Source organism: Microtus ochrogaster, chromosome 22 (genome assembly GCF_000317375.1).
Source record: "Microtus ochrogaster isolate Prairie Vole_2 chromosome 22, MicOch1.0, whole genome shotgun sequence".
In the NCBI taxonomy this organism is placed as follows: domain Eukaryota; kingdom Metazoa; phylum Chordata; class Mammalia; order Rodentia; family Cricetidae; genus Microtus; species Microtus ochrogaster.
In genome coordinates this window covers 8969452-8992058 of record NC_022023.1, presented here as the reverse complement: position 1 = coordinate 8992058, position 22607 = coordinate 8969452, and the positions used below count along the sequence as shown (strand labels likewise).

At 36.1% G+C, this 22607-nt stretch overlaps 2 protein-coding genes across 2 annotated transcripts; one reads left to right on the top strand and one right to left on the bottom strand.

Annotated features, from left to right (window-relative positions):
* Nucleotides 1-7087: 7087 nt before the first annotated feature.
* On the top strand, nucleotides 7088-12656 carry LOC101995273 (olfactory receptor 14A2-like). Its single transcript, XM_005357639.2, has 3 exons — nucleotides 7088-7986; nucleotides 9397-9470; nucleotides 12598-12656. Exons 1-3 carry the CDS (start codon nucleotides 7088-7090, stop codon nucleotides 12654-12656), a joined length of 1032 nt encoding a protein of 343 aa, XP_005357696.2.
* A 1004-nt stretch (nucleotides 12657-13660) lies between these two features.
* LOC101984863 (olfactory receptor 14C36-like) lies at nucleotides 13661-14590 on the bottom strand. The gene has a single exon (XM_005357610.1). It carries the CDS (start codon nucleotides 14588-14590, stop codon nucleotides 13661-13663), a length of 930 nt encoding a protein of 309 aa, XP_005357667.1.
* Between the last annotated feature and the right edge of the window lie 8017 nt (nucleotides 14591-22607).

The following is a 22607-nucleotide window of genomic DNA, read 5'->3' as shown; positions in this document are numbered from 1 at the left end:
ATCACTTTCATAAAGTCAGTTTTTTCTACTTCTTCTTGATTAAGGTGTTCATGTCCTCCTGTTGTGAGGTCGCTGGGTTCTGGTGGTTTCATGTTGTTTTTCAGATTGTTGGGTGAATTCTTGCATTGGCACCTGCCCATCTTTTCCTCCGAATGCTCCCCTATGAGTCTTCTTTTACAGGATCAGGTCTTCTTGTCCACTGATGTACCTTCCCAGTGATGTCACTCTCCAGTGATGGTTCTCCTGGTGTCCAGATCAGATCTCTGTGCTGCTTGGGTAGCTCGCAAACAAAGGGCCCACCCTGCTCGCTGCAGTCAGGCTATGGAGACAAAGGAACTACCGCCCTCCCCTTTGCCCTCCCGATTGGGGTTCGGTCCCAGCACCTGAGCAGGATGAGCTGGGAGGTGCTATGCCGCCAAGGAGGGGAGGGAGGGAGGGAGGGAGACAGGGAGTGGGGGGTTCTGGATGTAAGCTGGATGGGATAGGAAGAGAGAGGAGGTATCGGGCAGTATAGCCCCTGCAGGATGACCAGGAAGTGTAGGAGGGATGAGGAACATCTGAGTTCCCTGTTCCCGGCTGCCGCCGCACTCATTCGCCCCAATGATGTCTCTCCCGGTGCCCAGATGGAAACTCAGTGCTACTTGGGTAGCTCGCAAACAAAGGGCCCACCCTCTAGAGATCATCTTTGTAATATTTGGGAAGAAATGTGGCTGTTTTTTGAACTTGTCTAAAAGAGATCTGTCTGAGGCTAAATTCAAGAGGTTTATATTCATGGCGTTGACAGAGGAGATTTTGAGACAGCCTAGTATTGACTGTCTCATGTAGTTATTAGTAGTCACTCTTATGCGGATCTGAAATGAAATGAGCAAGCTGAGAAAGTATGTTTATACAAAGTAATGTTTGAGGTGGAACGGCACAACAGGAAATATAATTCAGTACATTGCTCAAAAAAATAAAATGCTTAAAGAAGAGTCTTTTGCTAAATGGAACAAAAGGAATGGTAACTTCGGGGCAAGATCCTGCCTGGTTAAGCTTCTAACTTGTAAAATTGTTAAAGAAAAGAGTGGGTCTAACTATTTAATACTAAAAGATTATGAAGATATGTTTGAGCAATGGAGCCACATTTCAGCTCCAGCAACTGCGAGCACTTGAGAACTTCAACCACATGTTCAGGCTGTAGAGTCAAGAGTATCAAAGAGAAGTATGGAATCTCACACTCTGGCTAAGTAAAGGCCTGATGCCAGAGATGTGTCAGTGGTATGTCTGCCTAGAGGTGCAGAGAAGTCTTTGCATGTTGACTGAGGTTTCTGTCCTGTCTGTTTTCCACAGTTGTTAAATCCCAAAGAAATCACAAAGAGGTCTACATTAGTTATAATCTGATTGGCCTAGTAGCTCAGACTTCTCATTAACTCTTATAACTCATATTAGCCCATTATTCGTGTCTATGTTAGCCACACAGCTTGGTACCTTATTTAGCAAGGCATTTACATCTTGCTTCTTCTGTGGCTGGGTCATGACTGCAGACTGCAGAATCCTCTTCCCAGAATTCTCCTGTTCTCATTACTCCATCTGTACTTCCTGCCTGGTTACCTTGCCTATACTTCCTGCCTGGCTACTGACCAATCAGCATTTTTTAAACAAGTACAAGAAACAAATGTTTACAAGGTAAAACCATTGTCCCACAGCAATTCCCCCACCCCACCCCCTTTATTTTAAAGAACAAGAACTCTGAATCTAATATTCTTTGTTTAGCTTTTTTGCCCATTATTTATAACAACTTGCAACCACTATTTTAAACAAAAGAAAATATTTATAATCCATTTTGGGGGGAATGTGGGTGTAGATTTTTAGGCTACTTCTTACTGAATTGGGGGCACTGATAATCTTATAGGGACCTAAAGAAAATTTAGAATTATGATCAAGTTATGACTGGAGTATCCTGTGAGGCTTGATCATCTCAGCCAGCAGTCTTGAGGCTGTTTTGGATGTAGAACTCGGACATCTGGGCCCTCAGGGAGTGGCACTATTTGAAAGACATTAGGAGGTGTTGGTGTGGGAGGTCCTTCTGTCTATGTGTTGCTTTTTTGGTTAATGAATAAAGAAACTGCCTTGGCCTATAGCAGGCAGAACTTAGCTAGGCAGAGAAAACAAAACTGAATGCTAGGAGAGTAATGTGTGATTCCTTCTGTGTACTGTGATTACCATTAATGAGTAAAGAAACTGCTTTGGACCTAGAGCAGGGCAGAACTTAGGTAGGCAGGGAAGATAGAACAGAATACTGCGAGGAAGAAGGCAGAGCCAGGGAGCTGCCATGGAAACACCACCAGAGTCAAACATGCCAAAACTTTCCTGGTAAGCCAACAGGGGAGAAAAGGCAGAGACAAAAGAAGCCATGTAGCCCCTCTAGAAACAGATGCTGGAACTTTACCCAGTAACACAGACTAATGGAGATGGGTTAATTTAAGATAAGCTATTGGCCAAAAAGTATTGCAAATAATATGGTTTCTATGTGATTATTTAGGGGCCAAGCAGCTGGAAACAAACAAGCAGAGTTCTACAACAAATTGACACCCAATATGTGCTAGCTAAATGTACTTAAAACCTGAGAGGATTTGGTCAGAAAAGGATTACAGATATGCAATAACAGCAGATTCGGACATAAAAAAATTCTCTAAATAATACACAGTGTATTTTTTTAAAAAAATTTATGTAGGCTTTGGAGAGAGATAAAAAGAGTAAAAAGAGACAGTAAATATAATATAAAATACTACAGACAGTCATAGATTAAAGGAGTAAAGATAATAAAATAAATATTTAACTTGTAGAAAAAGTAATAGAGTAAGAAAAATAAGCCACGTAAAAGTTGAATATACAGAGAGAGTATGTATTATGTATATTATTGCGTATTCTTTGAATTTTTCAAGTGTGAAGAAGCTAAGTATAGAGTGGTATTTTGTTGTGTGGACTGCAAAGTTAAACCAACATAAACATACCTTGATTTCAAAATTTGTCTCTAAGGATATATTGCTTTGGAAAAGAGGTTCTGTTTTTGTTTCCACAGAAGATGAGAACCTGTGGATTAATTTCTGACTAATGTGGTTTGATGGACCAAGAATCCCTGAAAGGCCACCATGAACACCCATAAAAATACTTCACCCAAAAAAATCAGAAAGCAGTTTGGAAAGAACTACATTCAAATTCCCAAATAATGTTTATAAATGTTTGTTTACATTTAAAAGGGGATATGCTATAGAGATTTGCATTGATATGGATCTTGGTTTATTGATACAAATTTAAGCTCAATTTTATTATACTGTGTATATGTATTTCTGACCTTGATTAAGGTATTGTGTTTGGGAAGCTCATTTAAGAATGTAATGTATAATAGATAGTCATAATAGTCAAGCTTCTAGTCATGTTAATCAGGTTTCCTAGATATATATATAGAGAGAGAGAGATTTCAATTTCAGTTAGACAGGTATTCTTCATATCTTTCAGAGATCTTCAGAATGTGACATTTAAAATGTTTTAAGAATTTAGAACTTTTCATGACAGTGAGACACATCTGCTTCTAGAAGCACCTATTACTTAAAGAGGAGGATGGGCATCAAAGAGGCTCCACAAGGAGTTTGTTCACCATTTTGGCAAGAAACTGCTCTTGCCTGGACTGCTTGATGTTATGCTTTATAAACTGAACATGCAGGCCCCACAGAGAAATGGCTGCTGAACTTGCCTAAAGGTGAGACAATCCTTTGGGGTTCCTGTTTTATGAAAGAGTCTAATAGACTTTCAGCAAAACACAGGATACTATGGACTAGTGGGCTGAAGATGGATGCCCCCATGATACAGAAGAACTTCTGGTGACTGTCCGGGCAGTGAGATTACTCTGTCAGTTCTAGAAATTTGGATCTTGCTTGCAATTCACTTCCTGTTTACTTGGGTAATATTATATCCTTCTGGAGTCTTTGATGGAGTTAAAGAATAGATATAGTTTTTCTTAGTTATGTTAAAAGATAAAGTATATATAAATATTGTAATTCTTGCTTGATACCTGTTTTGTTATATGTAATTTTACTATGTTGAATCCAACTCTATGTACTGCACAATTAAGGTAATACATAATTAATTTGATTCTGGGGGAAAATGTGAACATGTTCTTCATGATTTATCACAGTGTGATTCCTAGAGAATGACTAATGTGTTCTGTAGTATCAATTATTACAATACTATTTCTCTTCAGACATGTATTCTTAATAAGGCTATCAAGAAAGATACACCTTTGGGAACTACAAGCAAGTAGCCAAAGGACTTAAATAGGTCTGCTAGAGATGTTTTGCTACATTAGGTTTCAAATTCCTGTTACATATAGTTGCATTTTCATAACAAGACACAACAATAGGTTAGCTTAGAATTTTGAGTTTACTTACAATACTAAAGACATAAAAATGATATGTTGGTATAAAAGTTTCTAAAGATGGCTACATCTTCTACCTCCCTTTCAGGTGATCCACTGTAAATTGACCTAAAAAGGATTTGAAAACGTTTGCTTCTTCAAGTTGACCTGTTGGAAAATCATCCCACATGTATATGAATGAAGAATCTGAATGGATCTAAGGTAGAAATTTTAAATTTCTACTGGTAAAATATTAAACTATACTATCTAAATTTTTAAGAATATTATCAAGATGGAAGAAATTATGAAAGTTATTTAAATCAATTAATTTAGCAGTTTTTTTAAAATTTTTTGTCTTATGTTTGTATTTCCCCAGCTTAAGAGTTGTAAACAGACATATAAGTATCCTGAGTTTTATCCTGAGACCAAATCTTGTTTCTGTGTCCACCGAAAACTTTTATGAAAATATTCCATATATGATCTATTCCAATGTGAATTAGAGCTATGATTTCCATACTACCATCTCCAGAGATCTTTGCCCATGGACTTGTCCTGTGAATTTTGGTGGAAAGTCCTTAAACATAAGCAGTCAACTGAAAATCTCAAATCCAATGCTTGAATGCCCAGTAATATTTCTTTTGAAATTTTTTGTTGTTTTCTTAAAATATTTGTACATGTTTATTTTTTGCCTTTTCCAATGCAGAATAAGATGCCACCATAATCTCTATATTAGTTTATCATTTAGTCAATAACATACACACATACACACACATGCATACACAGGGAGAAGGAGACAGAGAGAGTGTGAGAGAGAGAGAGGAATGGGGTGAGAGAGATCATAAACTGAGTGAGGGAGGAGGACAAAGAAAGAGAGATATATAGAGAAGTTGTAGGAGAAGCAAAACAGGGCAAGGGTCTCAGAGGATGGAGAAAGAAGAGAGGATTTTATCCTTCTTCTACCCTTCTTTTGCAATCATCCTGATCCTTGGCCTTTTGATGTGCAGTGTATTTGTACCATTAGGGCTGAGTATTCTGTAGAATCTAAGTCTCTTCACCTTGACATACTTTGGTTCTCTATGTTAACCATATACTGTTGTAAATAGAAACATCTTTGTTTTTTTTTTTTTGCTGAGAGATGCATCAATCTATGGGTATATCCATAAGTCAATATTGGTCATTTTAATACTGAGTTCATTTAAGAGCATCTTAATGAAAGACTCCCCTATAGAACATCTAAAAAGTCTTTCTAGAAAATAATCCTTCTATTTGCTAAAGCTAAAATTGTCTTTGAAGAACATATTTATATTTCATTTTTATATGCATCACATTTTGAAATCTATTAAGGTCAAAATGATTGAACAATGAGTGACTTTCATGATTAATTTGCTTCCCATGGCAAAGACTTTCATGACTGAAAAATCCTCTCTTGGCAATATATTATTCTATATTAGCTAATACATATATACAATAGTATCATGGTCTTTATCTAGTACTTCTGGGCTAAAATTATTAAGGTGAAAAGCAGTTAAGAATAGTTGTGACTGCTTTGTTTTTTTATAGAGTTTACAATATTAAGAATCATCTAACAAACTTCTGAGTACATTTCATAAAGATTTGACAAAGGTGGGAAGATGCATGCACTTTTGGAGGTACTCCATTATGTGGTCTAGGGTTCCATATTGAATCAAAAGGTTGTGGTAAGTGATGTGAGAGAATTTAACTCTTTCTGCTTCTAAACAACATAGGGAATGTAATTTTGCAGAATGTAAAACTGTTAAATATTTAAGGATAATAAAAATATTCATGAAAACGAAGGGATATTTTGTTGGAATAACACTAAGGAAATTCTGTGACATTAGGGTCCTGACTTTAGAAAGCCACAGCAAATTAGGAATATCCCATCTGCATGCATATCAAATAGTAAACATAATGATGAAAGGCAGAAAAGGAAATTAGAAGATACAATTTTACAGGTCAGCCCTATCTTCAGACGTATTGACAAGAATGCCAATTTAAACAAGGAAGAGAATAGGAACCTGAATAGTCTGGCTCAGTATATTATTTGATTGATTATTGTTTTAGTTCCAAGCAAAGAGAGTGTAAATAAAACTCTTCCATTTACATTTCAGTTTTTCTTAACAATATTTTTGTATTTTAAATATTCACTGTTCTTTAAATGAAACCCAAGCAATTGTAAACTATGAAAACTATTTTCTCATCTTAAAATGACAGTTGTTGAAAGACAAAAGAAGACTAATTTATGTTACATAGTGTTCTGGTTAGTTAGTCTTCGTTTTAAGAGTCTATGTGTTAAGGTTATAGAGTCCAACTGTAGAAAACTTACTTAGCAGCATAATATAGATAATGTGATAAAAGCATCACTGGGTTGGAGGGAGATAAAAAGGGAAAGAGAATAAGAAGAAAGAGAGGGGAGAAGGGCATACATCGACAAATAGAGGAGGGAGGGAGTAAGGTAAAGAGATTGAGGGAAGATGAAACGAAAGTTTTATAAAAATGTTGAAGCGATTTGGGTAGTTTATTTACTCTTTTCCACTTACTGTGTCCATATGTGTGTGTGTGTGTGTGTGTGTGTGTGTGTGTGTGTGTGTGTGTGTGTGTGTGTGTGTGTTCGTTCAGGGCTTTGACAATATCTATTCATTTTTCTTCATCTGACAGGCTTTGAAAACATATATTATGCCCAATCTCACTGCAGTCACTGGATTTATCCTTATGGGGCTCTCTAATATCCCTGAACTACAGACTCTATGTGGAATTTCGTTTCTGTTAATATACGTGGTGATCCTAATGAGTAACCTCCTCATCATCACTCTCGTCACCCTGGATCAGAAACTCCAATCACCCATGTACTTCTTCCTGAAGAACTTGTCCCTGGTGGATGTCTTTCTAGTGTCTGTCCCAATCCCAAATTTCTTTATCAGCAGCCTAACTCATAACAATTCCATTTCTACTCTTGGATGTGCATGTCAGTTATTCTTCATGGCCTCTTTTGGAGCAGAAGAATTATTTCTCCTGACAGCCATGTCCTATGACCGCTATGTTTCTGTCTGCATTCCCTTGCATTATGACATTATTATGAGTAGTATCAACTGTGTGCTGCTGATGGGTGTACCTTGGGTCATTGCATTATTCTTTGCAGCCATATACACAATTCTCATATTTTCCATGCCTTTCTGCGGTTCTAATATAATTCCAGAGATTTTCTGTGATGTTCCTTCTTTATTAAGGATTTCCTGCTCTGACTCATTTGTAGCCATTTACACAAGTCTTGGGATTGCTCTGTGTCTAGGTGTCTTTTGTATCTTCTGTGTTGTGATCTCTTACTTTTACATTTTCTCCACTGTACTGAAGATTCCTACTGCTAAAGGCCAGACCAAAGCATTTGTCACATGTGTACCTCACCTCATTGTTTTCACTATTTTCATTGCTACTGTTTGCTTTGTCTATCTGAAGCCACCCTCAAATACAACATCAATTACAGACAGGTTGTTTTCTTTGCTGTACCCTGTGCTATCTCCAGCCCTTAATCCAGTGATCTACACCCTGAGAAACGCTGAAGTTACTAGCGCTCTGAAAAGGCTATTTCAAATTTTCTACTCAAGAGACTCCTTTCACTTAACATGTCAAATAATTTGAGAGTGACAAAATTCATTACAGTTTTCAGGGAACTTTTAAGATAGCTTTTGGTTGTGAGCCTAGCCTTTAGTAGTTGAACCATCTCTCCAGCCAAAGTTTTAAGATTTTTATCTTTGGAAAGAAATTAATAAATATCTACAATCACTTGATAGCTCTTTTACCATATTTTATAAACAGAAGATGAACACAACTATGGTTAAATGTGTCCATATCATAGAAAGCAAATTAACTCTCAAGAAAGATTCATACTTGGTTTCTATGAGATTCTAACTTGTTGTGAATCATTATAATAGCAGAGAATGCAACAAATTGAGTACAGTGGCTTACTTGATATTTCTCCTAGTTCATAATGCACCATTAGAAAAACTGTACAGAATATTTATAGAAAGATACTAGGTATTCTTAACCATTGTAATCTATATGTGTCCTTTAGTCTAATGTCTGCAATTGAGGAAGTATTCACCTCTTCTGTGAAGGTAAATGCTTTCTATTGGAGGCTGTGAAGCTGTGGTGAACTTATTATAGCTATAGCAGAAATCACTTGATGATGACTGATTTTTTTCACTAGTGTGTCTGATGGGAAAGATTGCTTTTTATTGTTCTTTATCTTCTGAATATTCTGTTTTGTCTTGTTTTTTTTAAAAAAAATGAACTTAGTGTTTAAAAAGAAATCAAGATCTCTATTAATTTTCAACAATGTTCTCACTTTCAATTACGTTAATGATATTCTATAGTCAGATTGACAAAACATGACTACCTGGAAACCTTGCATGGATCAGGTCAGTATTAAGCTCCTCTCATTATCCTATCTCATTTTTGCAGAAAGATCCAACTATTCTTCTCAATCATTCAGAATCCAGAATAAAGGAATCCAAAGCTTTACAATCTACTCTGATGATTTGATACTATACCTATAAATTCAATACCAAGTAATATGTAGCTCATTGAAGCCTATTGAAATGACTGGGATATCACCTTATATTGATGGAACTCAAGTAGTAAGCACAAATTATGGGGAAGTTAGACCATTTTTGCCAAATCATGATTTCAATCTCTATTTGTATATTACTTTTTCTCTCTCAAATTTAGAGCATATTAAGAGCCTGATTTAGAGCAAAATGAGAGTCAACTAAACCTGATTAACTTTATGATACCCTTAATTCACATCTGCCAACACACAAAATAAACAAAATCACCTTTAAAAGCATGCCTCTCCTTGCAATGTCACTGACTCTGTTATGTGTTCATTCCTGGCATACTTTCATTTCTTAAATAAACTTGCTTACTCACCTGTATCTTTCCATAAATTATTAAATCTCAAAGTTGTCAATGTTAAAAGTCAAAGTTTTGAAACTCAGAGAAAATACTTCAATACAAAGAATTCTTTGTTCACATTTATTTTATTTTCTAAAATTTCCTACATGTATACTGTATCGATTTCATTTCATCTACACTCACTCTTCCTTCCAACTCATTCCTTGTACTTCCTGAATTTATCTCAAATACATTTGTTCTATTTAAAAACTTATTGTTGTTTAAATGGACACACCAAAAACAACAATACTCCATGACTATTTCTCAGATGTGGTGTAAGAGAAAATTGAGGGGAGTTTCCCAGCCGATTGATATCTTGTGGTGTTCTTCAAGAAGTAAGTAAATGAACAAAGGGTTAGGCACTTGAGAGAGTAATAAGCTACATAAGAAGAAACCTTATGTGTATTTCCACATTCAGAAATAAAACAGATAAACATTAAAACTATAAAAGTTCTCTTGCATAGACTGAGGCAATAGTGAAAACTTATAAATTACTTTTCTTTTTAGTAAGTTTAATTCTTTGTGGATTTCACATCATGCATTTTGTGAAATCCCACATGAAAAAACAGAGAAACAAGACAAAAAAGAAAAAAGGACTCTTGTCATAAAGACTGTAGTGTGGCCCCTTAAGTCACCCATTTTACCCTTTAATCCATCTTGACTTGCAAGTGTTCATTACCTTGAGTCATTGGTCTGCCAATGGTTTCTGCTACACCACTGAGAGTGGATTCTCACTAAGGCTCCTCTTGGATATCCTGTTTTCCTAAATTATGAAGATCCTGCTGTTTTGACCCTTCAGATGTTCCAGGAGTTCATAGGTTTGCATGATGATGGGGTGTGCCAACTCATAGCCTTGGTTGTGTGCTTGAATGGATGTTAGGTTGGTCAGTCTGCCAGCTTTCCCTCCTGTCACTACCCAGAAAAATTCTCCAGTTCAGCCATTCTAGCTCACCCGATTCAACCTATAGCAAGGATAGGTGCCTGTTCTCCTGCTCTCAGGTTCTCAGATTCACGGCACCATGGTATATTTCCAGGGCCAGCTCTGTTGTTTTGTTCCAGCAAGGTAGGTTAACCTTTTCCCCAGTTCCTGTTAGGGAGGTAGGGTCAGCTCTACTGCTCTCACACCCTCAGATTTGGCTCACCTGCATCCCTGACCACAGGATAAACTCTCGTGTGCCGTCCAGGTGAGGTGAATGTCTGTGGTTAGGGTAGCACCATCTTTCCTTAGTTGGAGCATCAAGCTCTCCCCTGAGTCGGAGGGTAAGTTCTCCTGTTGAATTGTCCAGATAGGGCCCTGGCCTGGTATTCTAGGGCTTGCGAAGGGCTGGGCTGGCTCTGCACAGCTTGATTTCCACAAGCCCCTCTGATAAAATGGGCCACAGACATCATCACAAACATCAGATCCAGGAACATTAATGCTAACATGACCCTTGGCAGCAGTTCAGTGCCTCATGGACCTTATGACATCACAGACCATTCTGAACAATATAGACCAGGTGGCAGTAGAGCCTTCAGTCACCAACATGGTCTCCAGACCCTGTGCATCTGTAGAGCCTTCAGTGGTAGCAGTAACTGTGAAAATACCTCAGACCACTGCCACAGCAGGGCCTCAGGCATGACAAGGCCCTATGCAGTAGCACATGATTAATATCCCCATGACCCCAGATGGAAACACCAGGCACACTGATCAGTATGGTCCATGCAGAAGCATGATCCTTGGATACCTACATGGTCTTAGGTAGTGATGAACTATGCTTTGTGGTAACTAGAGTCATTGACAACAACTCAGATCCTGGTTGCTACAGGTCTATTTGGCAGCAGTTCTGGCATGTTTGACACCATGGCCCTGCATGATAATGAAGGTCACTCAAAACAGCATGTCCTTGATGGGCACATGGATTTTGGATACCCTCATGGTCACAGATTCTGGCCCAGACCCAGACATCTATGTTGTCTTTAGTGACAAAATGGGCCAAAGTGATCTACACTGAACTTGACTGTAGTAGGACCATGGAACCAGACATGGTTTAGGCATCAGTCTGAAACATGGATGTCAGTATGGCCTCAAGTGGCAGTAGAGTTCTTAGACCAGCCTGGTCCCTAAGGCAGCCTGACCCATGGACACCAACATAATCTCAGATGGCAGCTAAGACACCTGACATTGGCACATTCTTCAAAAGTCTCAGGAGCTACAAGTATAAACACCCAATCAAGCTGGGGAAGGGTGATGGACCCAGATATGTCCTTGGTGGCAACCTTGGTCTGGAAAATACCACGACACCTGTTGACAGCACTAAGAAAAAGTGTGAAAACATATGAGCCTGTAAGTGATACTTTATAAGCAAACCTTAAGCAATATTTACATCAAAAATTCTGAGTGAACCCATTATATGAATTAAATGTAACCCTTATCAAATTGGTGCATGGATAGCAAAGTCAAGGCTAAGTTAAACCTTCAGTTAAAATTTTCTTCAGTTAGCGTTTTCATACGTGTTCATATGCAAATATAATTTTATTTGCTTTGTGGCCCCCTACCTCACTTGTAACTGGACAAGAGAAAATTGGTAATGAGGGGAAATTATTAGAAAAAACAACTAAAAATAACAACCTTTGGAGCAGTGTTACAAAAACTTCATACATTAGATGCCACTTAAAATACATACTCACATGACGGTAATCCGAAGGATGCCAGCAAATGAGGGAGAGACAACGTCCAAATTGGCCATTTGTTTTAATCATATGAAGTTCTCAGTATCAAGATTGGGTAATGTCACACTGAATTGTTCTTTCATGGGGATGTCCCAGTATATCCTGGGACATTCCCAAGACGATAAGTTCCCAAGAACTGACAGCAAAGCAACATTGCTTAAAACAAACTTAACCATCTCATTGAACATAAAGATGTTAATCTGAAGCCTACAGAGTACCTTAAAACCTAAACTCTAGTGTATTTATTACAAGGAATTGCTTTTAATGCTGCCAAAGCAGAAATGTTAGCACCAATATCACCAGTACAAAGGTGACTCTAAGTTTGTGGGAATCACCAAACAATGTCTGAGCTGCCTTAAGGTCCATGCTACATGATGAAACTCATACCCATGACTGCTTTTGTAACCAGGAATTTATGAAAGCCCCAAGACATATGCTAACATAGAATACAACTGTTCTAAAAAAGAAAAGAAATTTAAAATCTTAGTAATAAAATTATGCCTAATGATAATCTCCTATACTTATAGATCTGTTCATTGATCAGTCGTCATCAGGAAACCTTTCTCCTGCAGCAGATGGGAACTAATAGAGAGACCGACATAAAGCATTATGCAGAGACTAAGGGGCCTTGGAGAAGTCAGCCTTAAATGGGATGTCTCCATCAAATCCTTCCTCTCTAGCCTCAAGGAGCCCCGTGAAAGAGGAAATACAAAGAGTAAAACAAGCAGAGTTGATGGAAGACAGTGACTAAATAAGATCCTCTAAATCAACATGATTTATGTACATATGATTTCACAAAAACTGAGGAACTATGCACAGGTTCTATATGAATGGATCTCAACATATGCAAGCATAGGACTGAAATGAAAAGTGGATACATGCCCTCATATCTAACTCAGAAACAATCTCTAACTGATTACTACTTTCAATAAAGTTTTAGTTTCCTTTAAAGGAGTTTCACTTGATGAGCAAACTACTGTTAAGGATAGCATACATTCCAAGCAGGAGATGAGTAAAAAATATAAACTGAAGGGGATCCTTTGAGGTTCCTTGCCTCATAAATTTTTGTCAGGGCATTTTGTTTGTTTGTTTAAATCTTACTGTTATATATATTTCTAGTTTACCAGTCAAATCCTTTGCATATATATTCCTGCTTCCAATTTAGTGTTTTTTATGGGTTTCTTCGGTGTTTGAGTGCTTGTGACTCTGCATCTATGTCTGTTATTTTCGACCTTTTCATGTGCTCTTTCCACTTTTTTATTTTGTGCTATTTTGATGCACTAGTTTTTTGCTGTAGCTTATCTTATATTATTTTATTATATTATTAACCCTTAGTAGTCTATTTGTTTTCTAATGAGAGAGAGAAAAGGGATGGCTCTGAATGGGAAGACAGGTGAAGAGGGTTTAGGAAGAGTAGAAAGTGGGTTAAGTATTCTGTATAGAATATGTAAAAAGTATTTCTTCAATGAAAGGGAAATGCTTTGTGGTGTGTGCTTTTCTATTTATATGCTCATGTGTATGTGTGTGTGTGTTTAGTCAGTTCTCTTCCTCTTGAAAACCCTGATCAATAGAAGTGTGTTTTATCGTCTCCTAAGGAAAAACAAATTTTAACATTACTTTCTTCACAGCCTCGTTTATCTGTTTGTTTCTAAGACTATAGATGACAGGATTTAAGAATGGTGGGAAAACAGTATAAAATACAGAAAAAGCAATCTCATGAACTGCTTGTGAGGTTCTTGGAAATCTTAGATACACATAGGCACCAGAACCAAAAAACATAGACACCACAATAATGTGAGGGACACAGGTGGAAAAGGCCTTCCCTCGCTCTCCTTTGACAGGAACCTTCAACACAGTTGACAATATGTGAATATACGATATGGCAATGAATGTAAAACAGCTACCGCTGAACCCGATGGCAGTCAGAAGCATCAAGAGTTTGTTTATAAAGTCATCCGAGCAAGAAATCCTCAACAAAGAGGGGATGTCACAGAAGATCTGAGAGACAACATTGGAGTGACAGAAGGAGAGCTGGAATGTTTCGATAGTGTGTACACTTGCAAGGACAAGACAGATAAGTAGGGAAGTCAGTGTCATCTGAACACAGACTTGGTGGTTCATGATCACAGGATAGAGGAGAGGCTTACAGATGGCCACATAGCGGTCCTGAGCCATGACAGTGAGAAAGAGAATCTCTACACATGCGCAAAAGAAGACCAAAAAGACCTGTGCTGCACAGCCAAGCACAGAGATATTTCTGTGGCCAGTGAGAGAGTTGACACAGGCATTGGGGATAGTGACAGAAACATAGCATATGTCTAAGATGGACAAATTCCTTAGAAAGAAGTACATGGGTGTGTTCAGGGCCTGGTCAACTGTGGTAACAATGATGATGATCAGGTTCCCTAACAGGCTGCCCAGGTACACCAGCAGGAACAGGACACTGAGTAGGAGCCTGAGCTCCCAAGTCTCTGCAAGAACCTCCAGGAGGAACTCGGTCACCAGGGTGGAATTGATCATGGTCTCAAAATACAGGTTTATCTGAAAAAGAAAAACAGCAAAGATAATAACATAAAATATTGAAAGATTACTAGCATTGTTTTAATGTTCTTTATTTCAGTTTCCTAAAGCTTTTGTTTATGTGTGAAAAGTCAAATAATCATCTATTTGGTTTTTTTTGGTTTTTTTTTTTTTTTTTTTGGTTTTTCGAGACAGGGTTTCTCTGTGGCTTTGGAGAATCATCTATTTGTTGCTTTGACTTCTGTATATTTTTCTCATCATGTTTAGTTGTTAATAAACATTTATGTGCCAGACTTTCTAATTGAATTGTATGATGCTAAACCCTAAGCGTTGGTTTACATTATAATAACTTTCATAAAGCCTAGTTTCCTACCAAATATTAACTTGATTAATATATAGCAAGTTGCTCTTCCAAATAAACTACCTGCAACAATTAAAATACCCAGAGAAAATTAAAATGGGATATAGTTTTAAAACTCGGTTTATATACATATTATGATTTAAGTATATACATATGTACTTGCTTTACATTCTATTAGTATTTTCCTATATACATACAAATTTATATGTATATGAAAAATGATAGGGAATTGAGAGTGAAGGATGAGTCATGGAAGTAATAGAACAGGTAGGAAAAGAGAAATTAAGATGAGCATGGAAGAAGGGGGATTCTAAGCAACCATATCAAATTTTAGAATATCTGAGACTATCAGAATAGATCATTTACCTGGAAACTCAAAGTTAAATTTGCATGCTTTAAGCATTTCTTGGAGAAATCTCAGGTTTTCTTGAATATCATTCATAATATAGATGACAATTTCAATACCATAAATTCAAGGGTTTGTATATGTGAACAGTATCTCCATACACATCCACAAAAATTACTAGAAATATTGTTTGGCAATATTTTGCTTGGGCAAAGAAAATTTTATACATAAAACTAGACATCTTTTATCTTCTTATAAATTAGACTTCTAGCTTGTCTGACACTAATGTATAGTGTAGAGTGTCACACCAAATTCTCCCAGTAGTTATGGTTATACACATATTTTCCAAATAATTCTCAATGGAAAAAAAATAAATTCTAAAATTTTTAACCAATTATAGGGGTGTTAAAGTGCAAATGTTAAAGTATATGAAATTAAAGATTAACTGTGATTAGCTTTCTAAAATATTGTCACAAGTTTTATCAATTACTCATAGCATCCAAAAAGATACTTCCTAGAAACTACAGACCAAATCAGGAAGTTGCATCCATGTTTTTTTCCCCTTTTGGCTGAATCATGCTCTAGAAAAGAATGTTTCGTCACATACCAAGAGCACCCTCTCACAAAGATCCATTATGTATATGCCAAGATAATCATAAACCCCTTTTATTTTTGCAAAAGCATTGGATGACATCTGTGAGAGTTTTTAAAACTCTTGCCATGCATATGTTTCAAATGTGAAACAAATGTTGGAAGTTATATGACAATGACAATATAGTAAACAGAAAAAAAAAACCAGAAAATGGTGTTGCAATGTGATTGGCATCTTTACTGCAAAGAAAAAGTGAAACTAGGTGATTGATAAGTGACTATTTTGAGTGTGACTAGGTTTGTGAGTTTATCCATGGAAAATCTCTTACAATTGCTTTAAGCAGCTGTGAAAATTAATGGTCCTGGTGTTTCCTTTGAGAAATTGAAAGTGTGGATGAATTCAGTCGCCTTTAGCTGTATTGCTCATTTCACTCAGCAGTTAGTTCTGACTCATTTTTAGTGAAGGTTATTTGAATTCCTGGTGAAGTATTTTTTTTTCTCAGAAGACTAGGTGATTATACTGCAATTATTTACTCTGTTTTCAGAAGTTAAGCATTGGTTAAAAACAGACTTTAGTCAAGTATACTGTCCCTGGAACAGGAACTGAGATCAGAAGCAGGAAATGTGTGGTTTCGAGGAAAGAGTGCATGCTGGGGCGAGGGGGTGTACGTGAAATACAAGAAAGAAGTGATTTGTAAAAAGGGAGACATTAAATATTTGTTTCACTGTTAGTCTGATAGACTGGGAAGTAGCTTCTTGTGTATGTAAACATTACATTCAACTAATTTTATCCAAAACCAAAGTATCAAAACTCAATTTTAAGATAAAGAGGTCTATCTTTTGAAACCACAAGTAGCCAAGAAAACAGCTCTACAGGATATGGATTGTAAATTGATTTACTTATGGTGAAGGTTATAATGATATCCAGCAAGGCTGTAGTAATGAGTTTATTTATCTCCCCTAAATTTGAATTTTCTTTTCTTGGTATTTATATACTTAAAAATGACACATTGAGTGTCATAATTTTAAAGTCATTTGCTGCATCATTTTAAGTGAACATAGCATCTTTAAAAATAATTTTACATCCTTCGAGTCAAAAGATATCATCTCTTTTTTATTTTGTTGCCTTTTGAGATTCATAGATGGCTACGTGGTCAATAGCTTGTTGTTCTGGCGTAAGACCTGGGTTTGAATCCTGCCAGCCACGTGGAGGTTCATAACTACTTGTAATTTCACTTCCAGGGGAAATTATGCTTTCTAATATCCATAGGCAGTAAACATATACATCCTGCATTGTAAGCACTTGCAGACAAAATACTCACATACAAACACTAAAATGAATAAATAAATATAAAGAATGCCAGATAGTGATGACACGTGCCTTCTAATCCCAGCACTCAGAAGGTAAAGGCAAGGGAGATTGATGAGTTCAAGGCCAGCCTGGATTACAGAGATAATTTCAGGACAATCAGGGCTACACAGAGAAACCCAGTTTTCAAAAATTAAATCAAAACTAACAAAACAAAAGCAATAACTTGACAGTTGCCCATTTATCATACCTTGATTCTTTTAATTTTACTTTACTTTCTACTTTTTTACTAGATATAATTAAATTAAGTGAAATATTTTATCTGTTTAAACCAAGAGATATAGAGTGTCAGATAAAGAACCATTCATGTCCTATTTATAAAAGTCTAATCTGATTGACCCACACACATGGTAGGGATGGAAAACAGATATTTCTAGCATAAGGAAACCTAAGTAAAGTAGAAGGAATATTCTTTTATCAGATATTACAAAATTTAAGTTTAAAAAAATTGTCTCTGGAGGCAGAGACCATTCCCAAATAAAAGGACTCCAAAAGGAACTAATTACAATCACAGATACTGTGCTTTTGAACAGAGAGCAGCTCTATTTAACAGCAAGCTGACAGATTTGAAATCAGTACCACAATGGAGATAGTACTGTTTTGAATACTCAACCTTCAATAGTAAGTCTTACTGAAAATAAATTTTTTTAATTGTAGGTATGAACACCATGGAACAAGAGGACTTAACATAAATATATGGAAAATTTACCTCAAGAGTGTCAGGAAAAATATGCACTAAGTATTCTCCAACAATATAATTCATCAGTACTTCAGCACCTGTGGAGATGTCTGTATTATGTCTTTCATCCATTTACAGCAGAAAGGATTGTCCTGGAGAACATTATGCTGAGTGAAATAAGCCCAGCACACCACATAATGAGACAAAATGTGTCTTAACAAGTCAAGAGATAAACCAAACAACTGCCAGTTTGTTTATTTAAAGAAGCAAGTTTTGACAAGACTGGACATACACTGGGTGATTTGGATATTGATGAGAAACTAGCTTAATAAGAGTGAACATTCTATCAATTGAATACTTTGCGTTGTTTATTTTTGATATGTTAAGCATTGCTTATCTTTCTTAAATATGTCTTGCATATGATTTCCATATATTAAACATATAATTATAGCAAAAATTGTGAAAACACTAAAGAATAAATAAACTAAAACACTGACGACTAAAGTCATAAGGTTCCAGTCAGGAAAAAGTCTTTATAAATACTACTGGAGTTTTTTATAATTAGTTGAGGGCAGGTGCTGGCTCTGCAGAGGAACTAAATTCAGATTACAGAGATTACAGCACCTACATGGTGGCCCACACCATCCATAAATCCAGATCTAGGGCATATAGCATTCTTTTCTGGCCTCTAAAGGTATGCACGCAGCTGATATGCAAAAGTCCATGCAAGCAAAACCTACATATACTTACATTTAGGAATATATTTGTACATTTACATACATGTATATGTAACAACAAATAATAAAAGGCATGATATTGAAAGAAAGCAAAGAGGGGCATAAAGAATGGTTTGAAGGGAGGGGGAAATATAATCATAATTTTACAGAAGAAAGTTAATATTTAAAACCACTTTCAAAGTAATACTTGTATAAGATTATTTTACACTAGCCATATACACATCTTATTATATGTGTAATACATACAAAAATATATTAACATTATTGCATATAGTATTTTTTAAAAATACAAATCTATTTTGTGTTATATACAATGTTTTAATCCTTAAGTCATTTCTAGGATTTGTTTATGTGTAGTTGTGCAAATTTTGCAAATTTTGAATAAAGAAAAGAATATTTGAAAGTACAAGCTATTATATAGGTGACATAGAAACACAATGATTTGGTTTTATATGTGATATTTTAATTACCATAGTCCATGATACTACTCTCGCCTTTTAAATGTAACTTCTATACTGTAGCAATATTTATCTGTGATGGCTTTATGTAAAGTGGTGGAACACTGTCTCCACACATTTTTAAAAGATATTGCTGATTATTTCTTAGATAAAATTGTAATTTTTCTCAAATATTCAGAACTTGCAATTGTAATTCCATCCCTTCTTAAAACATTTCAAACTGATGTGGGGGATTTCTGGGAAATCCCTAGTAGGTAACGAGGAAGTTCAGGGTAACAGCGATGTTCAAAGGACACTCACCAAAGTAATGATCATCATTGTAAATGAGAATGAAGCTCTCTGTTTTTAAAGTTTTCAAATCAAAGTCTTAAATACAATTCGTCCTGTCATTCTCAGGTTAATTGAAGTCTCCAGATGAATAAAACCCCATTTTTGCCTCTTAAAAATTGGCTAGTTTTGTTCCTTTCTTATTTATATATGGACATCCTCTTGAGTGCAAAGGTTCTGGAACACAGTTTTTTTTTTTTTTTCGAGACAGGGTTTCTCTGTGGCTTAATTGGGACAAAATGCCCAAAGGTAATATAGGTAGATAATGATTTTAATAGAACTAGTAACAGTGGACCCAATTAAAATAAAGAAATAGACACAAGCAGAAGGACCAGACAAGGTATCACCTGAGCCATCTGAAAGTGTGGAGATCACGATGGAGATAACGAAACTTAGTGGGAAGCACAAGGAGTCTGAAACAACTGAAAATTGTTTTGGGTACCTATGGTGGGGGTTGAGAAAACCAGAGTATCAAGGAACATGTGTACACTGGATGTCCATCTCATGAGGTTATATAGAGAAACAAGGACTCTTTGGGGAACCTTTTTAGCTGCTTTCTATGTTGTGTCCTGAAGGAGAAGCCAGCTGTGTCAATGCATACTGAACATTTGAGTGGGGCCGAAATGGAAGTAATGGGTTAAATTGTTTGATGGAGAAAATTTTAATGTAATATAACATTAAGTTTGGGATGTGGTTATTTATCACTGTCTGTTGGGATTTATAATGAGAATTCAATTAATTTTGCTAAAATAATATGCAGTTTGTGAAGAAAAGAATATGAACAATGTTAAAGCTATGGACAAAGAGAGTACAGACAAAACATCTGTAATTGTTTAAAAAGATTAGCCCAATTAAGAAAAAATGAGCTATGCACTGCTGTAAAGGAAAGATACCTTGAAATCCAAACCCTACCTACCAAAGGTTGTAAATTAACTATGTTCAGACTGTTTCAAGACTGCTGGCTGAGATGATCCAGCCTCACAGAATACAGTCAAGACTTGATCATATCCTAAATTTTCTTTGACCCTCCATACGATTATCAACACCGCCAATCAGCAGGAAGTAGCCTAGCAAACTACTCCCACATTCCCCAAAAAATGGATTATGTATGTTTTTGTTGTTGTTGTTTGGTGTATTGGTTATAACTTTTTATGGATAACGATCAGGAAAACAGCTAAACAAAGAGATTGGATTCAGGTTATAATTTTGAGAAGAAAAGCAAGGAAAATGCTACGGGAAAACACTCTCTTGCAATTTAAACATTTGTCACTCATACAGGTTTAGTCAAATGCTGATTGTCAAGTAGCCAGGGAGGAAATAAAGTTGGGGCAACAAGACTAGAGGAATTTTGTAAGATGAAAAGCAGAGAATAGCCAGGTGTGGAAGAAGCAAGATGAGAATGCCTCAGTGAGAAAAAGTACCGAGCAGTGTGGTTAAATATAGATAAGTATTATGGGTTAATTTAAGTTGTAAGAGCTAGTTAATAATAAGCATTAGCTAAGAAGCCAAACGTTTTATAATTAATATAAGTCTCTGTGTGTTTCTTTGGGACTGAACGACTACAGGACTGGGCAGGATCGAAACTTCTGTCTATATAATAATAAGTTTTAAAATGGAAAAACTCATAGTTGTACTTTATACACTAAAAAAAATATTTACAGCAATGGTTTTCTGTTGTAACAAAGATAATGTTTAAAGCGGCAACATTTTTGGTTGTGGAATTTAAGTAATTTGGACAGTATCAAACTTGTTTTCTCTGTTTTGTTTTGATAATGCATATCACCCCATGTTATTTTCTCTACAATATTTAGTATTCTTTTGGCAACAATAGTCTTCACGTTGCCCATCTGTGTGAGGCTCTACCACTTTTAGGAAGCTCCCCAGTTTAGCGCTCTACTGTAGGTTATGACTTTTCTTTTACATTACTAAATAATTTATGATTTCATAAAAGATGCAAACTCAGTATGGGCTTTATTTTTGTATTGCTCTTGTCATATTGCAGATTAAGGCCTTGCAATGCTAATTCAGTTAATACTTTATATGCTAAAGATTATGATTTAAGAAAAATCCTATTGGAGGCTGAAATATCAAATGATTCATCCCCGTAACTACTTTCAAGATCCCAGACTATAGGCAATGACAACTAATGAAGTCATTAGGGGCACCATTCACAGTTCCTGTGGTGACATTTCTTGTCCTGTAAAGGATTTCTGCTCTTCTCTAGTCCCCAAGGGAATACATTTTGACCCTCAACAAAGAGAATTCCTCAGGGAATCTATTTAGTTGTCTCAAGGTTCTAGGATGATGAAATCATAATTCTTCTCAGGAGAGGAACTCTGAACTCACTTTTTCCTGTAATGTGACCACAGTAGGAAATTACACCAGAGAAATATGAAAGAATGTGGTGCTACCAAGAGTACCAATGCTGCATCATGGACAGTAGCACAACAAGGAGAAGACACACGATTTCCTCTGAGTTTCCTGAGGAGTGTACTCACTTCTTAGCTTTGCTGAAAATGAAAATTCAGAGTGTGATCAACTGATAATACTAAGGTTGTGTAAAATGACAATTAAGAACACTCCAGGTAAGTGCACTGTGGAAGAATTGTATGTGTCATTCCTCAAATGTTTATGGGTAATAGCGAGACCACCCAAATATCTGCCAGTAACATTTTTGTGATTTACATAACGTTATGAAGACAGACAATATTCTTCCTCATGTATATATTTTGTATGTAGGGTGAATGACATATCCTATAAGGTAAAATAAAAACTGTGTATGAGCTGCTTTTATTTTTGAGTATTAATAGAAGCTTTTGCTCATTTCAAGTTCATTTTCTCTGCCTTTCAGTTCTCTTCTAACTTACGTGAGTGGGAAAATGTACTCTTTTGTCAATCCTAATAGCAGAATTAGAACCACGTTGTGTTTTAGTAAAGTAATAGGGACTTTGGGAGGGGATCACATCAGTCTAGTTTCACACACACATTCTGGTTAAATTATTTTAAAATAATTAATGTAGCCTTTCTTGTTAATGATGAAATAAAAGCAATATAATATCCCTTTCCTAAAAACAATAGAAACCATTTGGAATACTGCCTTTTATATATAGCAAAACATAATATTACTCTTTTTTTTAATTTATTTATTT